Source organism: Aulostomus chinensis, chromosome 5, assembly GCF_037954235.1.
Source record: "Aulostomus chinensis isolate RoL2024-O1b breed Wild chromosome 5, RoL_Achi_v1.0, whole genome shotgun sequence".
In the NCBI taxonomy this organism is placed as follows: domain Eukaryota; kingdom Metazoa; phylum Chordata; class Actinopteri; order Syngnathiformes; family Aulostomidae; genus Aulostomus; species Aulostomus chinensis.
Window position 1 is genome coordinate 9,172,784 of NC_141324.1, and position 12,309 is coordinate 9,185,092.

Here is a 12,309-nt window from a genome sequence, read left to right on the forward strand (position 1 = left end):
ACTGTGCTGAGGATGTGGTGCCAGGCTGGAGCTCCAGCTCACAGATGCCAAATCCTGGCACTCTCACATTTATTCTCTTCTCTTCAGGCCTCGGTGACATTGTGGGATGCTTTTGCATCTTAAATTGGACGTCGGTGTCAACAGTCTTGTGAAGGGAAGCGATCAGCTGGTCTGTGTGCTTCCTGCCACGGAACAACTGACAGACCTTCATCTGCGCCGGTGTTTGGAGTCGCTTCATGCTGCAAACCCAACAACAGCACAGCAGTGCGACGCGTGGTGGCTGCGATGTAGAAGATTCACCACGTCTTTCTCACGCTGTGCACAAGGGAGTCCCATGGTGATGCTCCCTAAATAAAAGAACAAGGCGCCACACACACAGACGGCAGTTCACTGCAACATCTCCCTGAGCAGCTCTGATGAGGGAAAACTGGGAATTAACCCGCAGAAACACAAGGAACAATTACATGTTCACTCTCCTGAATAATTCAGCAGGCCTTTATGGGATGCTGCCTTCACATGTTTGACAGGAACCGGGCGATCCCTCAGAAACTGTGCTAGATCTGAGCAGCCTGACACTGCAGGTGGCTACACAGCGCCACCCTGTGGTGACAGCCAAGCAAAACACAGGCCTGCTGATTTTTTCCCTTTTATTGAGAGCAGCATTTACATCAACCTCAAAAAGTATGTACAATTTGGCAGCAGAAGCAGCTCACACAGCCGGGCGACGTCTATAACCGATATTCAGCTGTCATTCAGAAAAATACAATATTCAGAATGAAGGGACGTTCAAGCAGCATGTTACTGCACGACCTCCCTCCTAATACCAGCGTGGTATTAATATCAGCCACTGGAGCTCATTGAACTACTGAGCATGCCACAACAGGGAACAGTAGAACTACAGCTGCACCTTTCCTTTCATGAACATACATTCTGAAACACACAGACGGGGAACTTTGGCTCCGTCTCTCTGACAAGTGTAGCGAGTCAGAAGTCACACGGCTGCTTATAGACAGAATTGTTGGAGGAAGATTAATATTCCTCAGCCCTTGAAACAGCTTGGTTGGAATATTGTCTTTTTCAAAATAAGGGCAAAACCACCTGAATAACATTGGAATACTGAGTGCATGTTAACTTAGTCGCTAAGAGCAGGTGACAGAAAGCGTGAACACACAGCAGGAGAGGTCAGTGGGGGTGCGCAGTGCTTTTAGTGCATTAAAGCAGTAAACATGTTCCACAGCTCAGAAGCTCAGTGGTCAACGTGGACAAGGAGGGAGATGAAAGTAAATACCTGGGTTTACGTAACTGGGATTTTAGCTGATTATGTAATCTCACAGGAGCCCCAGGAGCCCCCCCAGATCATATTAAGTTGTGCCTGCATTTGCCAGCGCCTCCGACAGTTTGCCAGGCCGCATACGGGCACGGGGCGGTGGGTGGGTGGGGTGATCTCCTGTCTGAGCGCTCACATTGGTCTCCAGCTTATTTATGTAACTTATCATGGTGGAGACAGTTGGAATAATTAATGGCTTCCCTTTTATAAACACACTATATCTCAATTTAGAAATGTAGAAAAAGAATCTTTTCCAAACATTCACACAAATATTGTCTCTTTTTTCCAAAGGGAATGATCACAGGGATTGTCGGCTGCTGTCCAACATACGCAACGGCGGCGTTGCTCACTAAGGCACTCAATTTGGAGGCCACTTTTAAGTGTAAAAGCCTAAAAAAACAAAGCATGTTTTCCTTGTGACAGATAAGCTGATGAATGAACAGTCAGTAACAGCCTAATTTCTCTCCCACTCACCAGAAAATAAATTAACATGAATATCAAAATGGATGAGGCGCGTTGATGAGCTCAGACATGAACGTTAGCACAAGTGGGACAGAGTCACTCCCACGCCTGCTGCAGCCTGCAGACGCCTGCAGCCAGGACGACTCTGCCAAAGTCTCATGGCGCATCCGGGTCCCCATCAACCCCGTTCCACCACGGGTCCGTCCAGCATTCTTGATTTCGGTCCTCTCCTCCCATCACGGAGCCTTTGCACATAATCACCTCTGGAACCTGGTCTCCTGCCACTCACACATCGATCTTTTTCAGCTGTTCGTACGTGAGGAAGAACTGGAGGTGGAGTCAAGGAACACAGGGAGGAGATTTGCAGGGAGCTTCGGCTCCAATCCTCTGCTCTGCTCCGGCTCAATAATCTCAGTACATTTACAGCCTGGTTGGAGAACAATGCAGACCTTCTTAACCCCTCACCCAGGGTCCCTAACCCCCTCTGGCCAGGGGCAGTGGGGTACTGAGGCAGCAGTTTCACAAGGTTACATAACAGGCTTAGCTAGCTTTGAATAAGCTCTCCCACTCCTCCACGTCACCAAAGTCATGAAGGAATGTACTACTTCTCCCCATTGATTTGTGCAGCTTATCAAGCATTGCATCACCCCTGATATAAGAGCACAAAGTGGAGTCCTAATGAGATGGTGGAAGGATACGATGATGTTCCATGGTCCCAGGCGCAGCCAGTTGGGAAAGAAGCCCTTGTAGAGGGCCATGAAGCCCTCGGAGCGCCACGTCTGGAAGGAAAACAAACCCACGTCATCCTGTGATTACCAACTGCGAATCCTCTCTGGGGGTTCCCGGTGTCAGTAAGTTTTCCAACATAAATCATCACGGGATGCAAAAGTCTAACAACAATATCGGCCTTCCATTGATTTGGAGCACTCACTAGAGACACGTCAAAGAAGCAGAGGCCGAGCTTCCTGACTGAGCTCCTAGCAGGCAGGGCTGCAGATTTTGATGCACAACATGGTTGACGCCTCAGGTCAGACAAGAACATTAACTGAAGGCAAACCGCGTGTGAAAATGTGAAGTGAGGTTAACTTCAATACATGCAAAAATGGAGGATTTTACCTTTCAGTTCTCACAAAAGAAGGTGTTTTAAGCTCAGAAAGATGTTTTCCTCTCCTGCATTTCCTCTTTGTGGCTCCAGAATGCAGAAGCCAGCAGCGTATGTTCAGCTGAGAGCGAATCAGGACGACGGCTGACAGAAGCAACACAGCGGTCCAAAAACATCGAATAGAAACTCTCAAGTGCATCAAAGAGTTCTAGTTGAGTTTTTCAGCACAAATCCAAGTGTTTGTGGATTAGTGAGCATAAAGAAGAGCGGGGTTATAGCAGACTACGCCCCGGACACGTTTACACCTCGTTTTGCTGTGAGCCGTCTGGCTCTTTCTGTGTTGGAGGGGAAAAAAAGTGATGCAGGAGAGAAAAAAATGTTTTTGAGAGATGGAGACACCTGTCAGAGGACTAGAAAGGCAGAAGACGCTTTGTGTGAGGCCTCACTGTGAGAAAACATCCGCTTGATACAAATCACAGCAATGAAAGGATTTCTCAGTGGAAATAAGAATGAAAATGAGCAAATTAACATTCCCTCCAATGTCACAGCGCCATCATCAGACCAGATCACGGCGGTAAGATACTCTGTCAAAATCAAGCAACCCTACCATTAACGATCAAGCTCTAAAACATCTGGATACTACATTTCCCAGAGTGCATTAGTGTCTACAGGCACCTAGCCCAGCCCTTCATCGTTATTATCTGACTACTGCAAAGCTTGATCCGAAGCCATGGAGGACATCATCAGTCGCCTCCATGGCTCTCTAGGTTCTACCAAGCTGCTGGGAAGCTCCTCTCCTAGACAACTGGAGAGTCTGCTGACGTCACCAACCTGCAGGAGACAGTCCAGCGTTCCCTGGTACAAAGCCCCGCCTCTCTGGTTCATCATGCGAGTCCGGACCACATCCACGGGGTTGGAGGCCAAAGCCCCCGCCAGACCACACACAAAGCTGGACCTGGGGACCACAAGGCACAGGACTGAGTCTCTGTCCGCTGGAACACACCACCACCCTGCTCAGGCAGCCAGTCATAACATAACTTCAGGTGGGCGTCGCTAAATACGGCTGTTAAAACGCCGCAGCCAATAAGACCCAAGAGACTACAACCCAGAGTTCCCGGGTTTCTGATTTGTGGACGTAGAATATGAAGGAGCGTCACCTGACTTCATCTTCCTGTCAGTGATGCGCAAGCAATCGCAGGGGAATCCTCAGAGAACTTACAAGAAGTGTGTGTACACAGTGTCCCCCATGTGACCCGACAGGATCAGGTGCTTCTTGGTGATGTCATAAACCGGCAGCTCCACCCCGACCACGATCGCCGCCCGCTGAGCTGTCAGTGACACACCCTGGAAAAAGAGAGAGAGAGAGAGGGAGAGAGAGAGAGAGAGAGAGTTCAGAGCCTCCTGCCCATCACCACGAGGTGGTCCATCTTCACGCTGCTGGTACCTTCGTACCTTCCACAGCCCGCGGGTCCCCTCCTCCTGGTAGATGTTGATGAAGTTGCCCATCATGCTGCCCTGGATCACATGACCCTGGGCCTGCATGCGGATCTAGAAGAACCAACAGGGGCGGCTGGTTAGAGTCTGAACTCACTCTCACGCAAGAGAGGGCTGCAGGTTCACGAGCCCGACCGCCACAGGGACACTCTTCTGCCATCAGCTACAACGTCGCCTGGTCACAGACCCGCACGCGTCATGACGAGGAACTGTGATGACAACATTTTGTTCTAAAGCTGCTGGTATGACCATCAGTGTGTTTAACCTTAACACACACACACACACACACACACACACACACGAGACACACAGGAGGTCATTATGCCTTATAGGCCATGGCGGAGAAGAAGCAGGGCCAAACATAATGAGCGCGCGCGCACACACACACACACACACAGATCATTTACAGAACACTATGTTAAGCCTCAAGGCTTCTGTCTATAAATAAGCCACAAGTGGGACTTGATTGCACCATGATGCCCTTCACACTGCCAGGCCGTGCACGCACACACACACACACGCACACGCACACGCACACGCACACGCACACGCCTGTAATCAGGCTCAGGGTTCACTCTAAGGGTTGAACAGTTTCTGGTACATCTCCAGAATCGTAACATAAATTTTGCAAGATAAGTTGTTGTTTTGTTTTGGGGTTTTTTTTGGGGGGGGGGGGGTTAGAGTTGAATGTGTACACGGGAATGACAACAATACTTCATCCAAACTGTGTACTTAGCCCCTCAAGTACTCAGTAACAGGAGTCTTGAGCTGGTAGGTCATTTTCCCTCCTGCATCCCTCCGTTGGGACTCCAGAGGGCAGTAAGAGCCAGCCACGTGTCCGCCACCAGCTCCACAGGCTAAACGCAAACTCCAACCCGTCAGGTTGATCGCTCCTCCACCGTGGAGCCGAGCACCACCAGCTGAACGACTCACCCTCACTCGTTCACGGCGGCGCCGGATTGCAGGATGAGGTCGGCGACGAGCATACAGGACCACGCACCGCGTCTGTACTTTGACTTTTTGAAGTTTTGCTGTTGTTTCTAGTCGTAAGGTTGCCCTGTATTTGAGGCGCATGCGCCTCTTTAGCTCAAATACGGGGCGTCCCGGTTGGCGACCCTATGTCGTTGGTTGCTAAGGAGCTCCGATCACCACGTCAGCGTCCATCTCCTTTAGCCTCCAGCTCACGTCTGGCTGTTGCTGCTTTCTGGAGCCACACAGAGGTGCAGGAGGGAGAAATGACCTGGAGCTTGAAACTCCTACTTCTGAGTACTTGAAGATCTCTACTTGCACTCTGAGGCGACACGACGCTTCAATGGAAATATGGAAAAAGAGGAGTAAATGAAGGATTCGAGGGTGGTTTGTCCTCACCCTGCATGCCTGCCTCATCACAGGCACAGATCGTTAGCGTCTCACTGAATGACTTGCAAGGCTGCCCGTCTACATGCACCGAAAGAATCCATTTTTAGAAATTGTATTGCAAATATTTGAATGCACAATGTTTGGGTTTACATCCGTGTTTGACAGGGTTCAGAGAATTCGTATTAATTACTCATCTCTGAATGTCCCTGCAAGTTAGCAACCCTGGTGGCGACGTTTAAAAATACAACTGGGAGAAGCGCTGTGCTGCTGTTCCCACACACAGGGGAACCGGTTCTTCTACTGTACTGAGGAACCGACTGGCAGTCCTGCAGGGTGAAAGGACCAGGAGGCCTGGCGGTTGTGATCCATGAGCTACCTTCAGGACATCCGTGGGGTTGGCGATGGAAGAGGAGATGACTCCAGAGAGGACGCCGCACACCACGTTAGTCAGCAAGGTCTCGTCTGAAAGAGGAGGAGAGGAGGCAGCGCGTCAGTGGGGAGCTCTGCCTGCAGTAAGTAGGTCACACGCACGTCTGCTTCCTCTGTGACCTTCAGCAGGAATGTGCGTGTGTTGATGCGGCCTGAACAGCCTGCTGGCTGCATGTGTGACACTCACCCTCCGGCCTGTCCACCAGCAGCCGCTTGAAGCTCTGGTAGGTGCCGATCTTGATGGTCCCGTAGGACGCCTGGCGCAGCATGGCGGGCGCGATCCTGAAAAAGTCAAGCGGACATCACGACCCACCAGCGCCAGCAGGGTCCTGGCACTCGGGCCAAGACGCCGACTGATCCAAATAAGGAAGTGCGCAAAAACGGAAGTGCAAACATTCACAAGAAGACGACCTGACAACAACAAGTCACGAAAGTTCGGAGGAAAACTGAACACACGCACGCGCATACTGACCCCGAATACAGCGCACGGACCCCCTCCTCTCTCACAATCCGGACCATGGCATGGAGCATGCCCCGGTACCGGATCTCCCGGTACTTGCTGTCGCCCACCTGGCCTTGAACTTGGAGCCGCGTCTTGGTCAGGTCGATGGGGAACGTGCCTGCAACACAAGGAGCGAGACACTTCCGCGTGAGGCAGCGGAACACCGACGGGGTTCCAATAACTGACGGTAATCCATCACCGGCCTGCTCACCGCATTCCGCCGTCACAGACGCGAGTCCGCCGAAGACAAAAGGCTTCCAGTTGACGTTCGACATCTTCTTTCCTCTCCCGCCGCGGACCGAGTCACGGTGACGCCTCCCGGGCAGCGCAGCGAGGAAGTCTCGCGTCTGCAGCTGATTTGCGTGAGCGGTGGGGCGTGGGGGGGGGGGGGGGGGGGGTTTGAGACTCGCCTGGCCGCGTTCCTCCTCCGGGCTGCTCGTGAAGGAAGCTCCGCCTCCCTGTTGGCCTCCGTGTTCACTGTTCCCGCCCATTTCCTGTTGCTGAGCAACCGTGCCCGGAAGGAGCTGAAAGAGTTGAAAATGGAGGAGATGCTATTATTAGCAGTAGTAGTGGTAGTAGTACCAGTAGTAGTACTAGTATAATCCTGTGAAAGTGAAAGCTTCCACTGGTTACATTTGTGAGACTCTGACCTTTTCTAGGTCTGTCTGCTGGGTGTCTGCTCAGCTCCTCCAGACTTTCATTGCACATGGACAGAAATCATCTCAGTATTAAAGCGGTCAGGTGTTTAATGGCTGCCTTTGAACATTCATGACTCAGTGGACCCTAATGAGAGAATCTTCACATCCATCACACACGTCTACACAGTTTTCATCTCTGTCAGCTGCTCCACCTTCCTGTTGGTAAAGGAAGGTTCTGGTGGCTGCTGTTGCAGGATGTGCTGCTGATGGAGAATTGTTGGGTGGAGGTTCATTGAAGGAGGGAGGTGCTGGACCTGCTCTACTTGGAAAGAGTCAGGAGAGAACTAATACAAATAAAACAGACCTGACTTCACCACTTCTTTAAAGATTCTTCCTTTATAGACTATTTTTTGCTGCTTTTTCAGAAATATTCATCTTTCTTCATCTTTCCTTTTTATTTCAGCTGTTATTTTTTTCTGCATTTCAGGAATTATTAGTTTCTCTCTTTAATTTTCTGCAGGAAATGCCTCGTCTAGAACTTACCTCTTAATGTTTTGAACCACAACCCAGAGAGTTCCTGGCTCAGAAACATCTGCGTGTTTTGAGGTATCTCACTCCTAAAATGAGAATTTAATTTTGGGTGAATCCTGCAGGCCAGCCTCCCATCTGCCTGAGCAATGTGTAGTCACTGACTTTGCTTGTGTCAAGTTTGACAGGAGGAAATACTCCCATGCACTCCTCCCTGCCGAGGTGGGACTGTAGCATCAGGCTGGTTGGCAGGCCAAACCACCATCCAGCAGGAGCCTGTGCTGACATGAGGCAGAAACAAATAACCTCGGGGGTTCTGTGCAGAGGTGGGGGGGGCACGCCAGGAGGCACCCAGCGGAGGTGCATGGGAATCTTGTTTGTTCATGTGTGTGAGAAGAAACTGTTCAACGCAGTCATGGAACAGGTGAGTGCTGCACCCGCAGGGTCTGCGCGGCCTTGTGTGTGTGTGTGTGTGTGCGTGTGTGTGTTCAACTCACCTGGCGTTGTGGTTGTCATGCTGCCATGCTCCAGGTGACTGATGTGAGTTGAAGGGCAGTGTGGTTCAGGCCAGGCTGCGGGCTGCACCAGGCCACAGGGGAACCGCCGCTGCGGGCCAACAGCACGTTCCAGCCGCCTTGTTTTCATGCGCTAAACCAAGCTGATGTACCTGAGCATCACTAAGCTACCCTCAGACACACGAGGCTGGGTAGAAGCACGGCCTGTGTGTTAAAACGCCTGACTTTTCCACTCAAAAGGAACATTGTTTCTATTTGAAATTGTTGAAATTCAATTTTGTTGGGGATACAAGTTCTCTTCACTGAAAAGTTCCTATTGTTTGCACAGTAAATACACTCTATTATCATTAAGGCTCTAACTTTATGATGCCAAAACAAACAAAATATAAAACAGTGACAATCTTCACATTCTCAAAATAATCACCTGTCGTGTTTTCAAGTTTTTCAGAAAAAACAAAACTGGAGACGAAACCTCATAAGGAGATGATTTCGACAAAGAAAACGTGACAAAAAAGACGGGCAGTTATTTTAAGAGGGTGATGAGTCGTCATTTTAAAGTTTAAAAACAAGATCTGGGAAAGCTTGAGCACCGATTCGTTGCTCCAGTTTGACATGAATTTGTATTTGTACTGGAACGTGCTTCCACTTTTATCCACCATCGTATAAATGTGGCTGTTTTGTGTTGCCAGTTTGCTCAGATTGTTTCATCCTTGTGTTCCTCTACTTGTGTGTTGAAGTATGTCGTTACTCTGCAGGTCTTCAGCGACCTCTGTTGTTACTGGCGTACATTTCTTTGCCCTTCAAGGCAGCTTGCTGCATTCCACCAAGAAGTTCTTCTACTGTCGACGGGATCCGTGCTCTGTCTGGGTTTAGTTACAGTGTGCATGAAGAAAACGTCAATCAAACAGTATCTGGAGGAGAAGCCCGTCTCAACAAGTAAATGGAAAAGAATCCCAATGACAGAAAAACCCTGGAACTCTAAAGTAGACGCTGGGTGTGTTTTCTCTGACTGCCACTAGAGGTCAGAGTAACACAACTGTTACTCCTACATCCCCCACAACAAGAACACGCACTTACATGGAGGCCAGAGGACAGTCAATCACAGCTAACGAGTGCAGGACAGGATTCATCTCCACTGCTCAGGAGAGGAGGGACACCCTCATGTTTGCGTGTGCATTTTATTCTGTATGGATGCCAAGTTCAGCTGCCAGCTGAGCAAAGACGGTTCTCACCAATATCCTCCAGCTTGTGTCACTCAGTTGTCCTCCTGCTGGGTCCCTGCATGTGGACAGCGGTGGGGCCGTCCTCCTGCAGGACGCATCCATCTGGAGCATTTTCATTATGATCATATGCTCGTTGTATTGTTTGATGAATGGGTTGGTAACGGGTCAGTGACCTCACTATTGCCATCAGTACATTATTAATGACCGAGAGGAAATATCAGGTGCGTGTATCGCTGTGCATGCTTATGCTTTTGTGTGTGTGTTTGTGTGTGCGTGCGTGCATTTGTGTGTGTGTGTGTGTGTGTGTGTGTGTGTGTGTGTGTGTGTGTGTGTATCAGGAAATGCTACATGCAACATCGACGAAAGGAAATAGATTAATGGAAATATTTCAGTTTTATCTGAAACCAATAAGCAGGGGGAAGTTGGGGGCGTCTAAAAATATCCACATTTAATGTGGTGATTTGTCAAATGAAGCCTGAGAACAGAGCAGTGATGCAGGAGGAGGAGATGCATCTCTGTTTGGTCTCAACAATACAGTTGTGTTACCTCAAAGATGGAGCAGCTCCAGAGAGACACAAGGACCCTCTACCGGGAGAGCTGTGCTCAAGTGCGGCCTACACTGGGAAATGTGTAGAGCAGCTGGAAAAATGAGCGTTTCATGACACACACATTATGAAACACACCCACACACTGATTTGCTGCACTGGATGTTTTGTCCTCATGTCCACGGTGAATTGTGATGGTGTCAGCTAAAGACGCATCGCTGGTTTTGTGCTAAGCGTGAGTGACAGAGGGAACATCGTACGAATGTCACTGAGCATCTCTCCACTGGTGTTGTACACCAGTAAATCTGTGTGCGCGTGCATACGTGTGTGTGTGTGTGTGTGTGTATAAAACAGTGAGTTAAGGTGAAAAACGATCACATGACAAGACAATACAATGTATGACCCCGGAGGTCTGTGGACTCAATAGTGTGGGTGAGCAGTTACATCACCCTGTGCCAAATGTAACACCCCTTTATTCAACACACACGGACACACACATACACACCAGTGTGGTTTACATGCTAAGAGGGAGGAAGAGGTGTTGGGGATAAAACTGTGCTTGTGTTTTATGTTGCGGTGATTTAGACAACACTTGGGTGTTTGTATAATAAATCTAAATGTTCCATTCTGAGATGTTAGCTTCGCTTAGCTTAGCCTGAAGGAGGAAAACAGGTCCCTCCTCCTAACAGAAACCATGTTTTTAGTGCTGCAGCTAAGCTAAGCTAGCATAACCACCAAGACTGTAAAAAAAATGTACAAAAAATATCTTACTGATAATGTCATCAGGCTGGTCAACACCAAACTTTGTTGTTGTTGTAGTATTGCTTGTACAGTTTCAACAAAATGCTCCTTTGTGAGTTTCAGAGATTCAGGATTTTGTCATAATTTGGCAGAATAAGGTTACCTGGTAAAAAATAAAAGTGTTCGGAGTGTTTTCACACAGAAAAGTCATTCATCAAGTGTAGAACGATGTGCTCACATAGTGGAAGATCAGCGTGTGACACTGGTGGACGTCAGCGGCTGCAGCCAAGCACGAGATGTCTTCCTGCTGAAGGGCTTGCACACCCACACACGTCCTAGATAGAGGAGCACATCACGACGCCTCCTTTTGTTTACCCCCCAACGCTCTTTCCTCCAGTAATGACATGTATTCAGCTCCATTTCAGTGAGACGGACTCACAGGGTGGATCTCCAGCATACAATGTACTGTAATCTGTACTAATACTGCAAATACACGATTAAATCCAGTGTAGAATGGAGCGGAAAGTGGAATCGGCAACATGACAGTAATTATATTTCCTTTTTCAAGGTAATTATTTGTGCTATCAGTGCTAGGTTATCATGCACTGATGAGCGCGCACACGCACACACACACACACACACTATGTTTGGGTCCCTCTCTTTGTGGTGAATTATTTTTACCCCGTCCTCGGGGCAACACTGAACTTAATGGGAGGCGAAGGCTTGTCCACAACAGTTAGAGTGTGTGTGTGTGTGTGTGTGTGTGTGTGTGTGTCTGTGTGTGCCTGTCCTAGTTGTTTACCATGCCCCCTCTCGCTCTGCTCCTCACACCCTCCAGCTCAGAGAATGTGGACTCCTCACCACAGTCGTCCAACCTGCTGCGCTCTGATTGGCTGGACTTGAGCTGTGGCCTGCCTGCTCATCCAATCAGAATCGGGATTGATGTGTGAGGTGAACTGTAGTTGTACAAACATTGTAGAGTATTTCCATACCTGCATTCTTCATCATAATTCAACTTCCATTTTTTTAACTTGATATAAGGAATTCTGAAATAATGTCATCAAATCTATGATCCACCAATATTCTACCTGTTCATGTCCTGCATTTTAATCTACATTCTCACTCTGAAACCTGAGGTCTGTGTGTGTGTGTGTGTTTGAGAGAGGGAGAGAGTGTGTGTGTGTGTGTGTGTGTGTGTGTGTGTGTGTGTGTGTGTGTGTGTGTGAGTGTGTGTGATGTCCACTAAGCATCCAGCCCCCTCAAGGTTACTGTCCTGTCAGCAAGGTTCTCTTATCCGGCTTCTCTGCTGGTCAGTGAATGCCTCTAAAGAGCTGAAGGTCCCTGGAAATGTTCAAATGGAAGAAACTGTCAGGAGGTAGAATTGTTGCCAAGGCCTCTGAAGTCGACCTCAGCACCCTCAGGCAATAAGAGCTGACGAGCTCCA

The 12,309-nt window shown here is 49.0% G+C and overlaps 1 protein-coding gene across 2 annotated transcripts; it reads right to left on the bottom strand.

The window, feature by feature from the left end:
- Positions 1-639: 639 nt before the first annotated feature.
- Positions 640-7,046, bottom strand: LOC147261106 (kidney mitochondrial carrier protein 1). Of its 2 annotated transcripts, XM_086202981.1 has the most exons (9): positions 6,887-7,046; positions 6,646-6,793; positions 6,361-6,455; positions 6,121-6,206; positions 4,344-4,439; positions 4,111-4,235; positions 3,723-3,846; positions 2,488-2,568; positions 640-2,116 (listed from the first exon to the last, which is right to left on the bottom strand). In XM_086202981.1, exons 1-9 carry the CDS (start codon positions 6,948-6,950, stop codon positions 2,075-2,077), a joined length of 861 nt encoding a protein of 286 aa, XP_086059107.1. In that variant the 5' UTR covers positions 6,951-7,046; the 3' UTR covers positions 640-2,074. The 2 variants fall into 2 exon arrangements, with proteins under 2 accessions (XP_086059107.1, XP_086059106.1); XM_086202980.1 differs by having other exon boundaries at positions 4,111-4,439.
- Between the last annotated feature and the right edge of the window lie 5,263 nt (positions 7,047-12,309).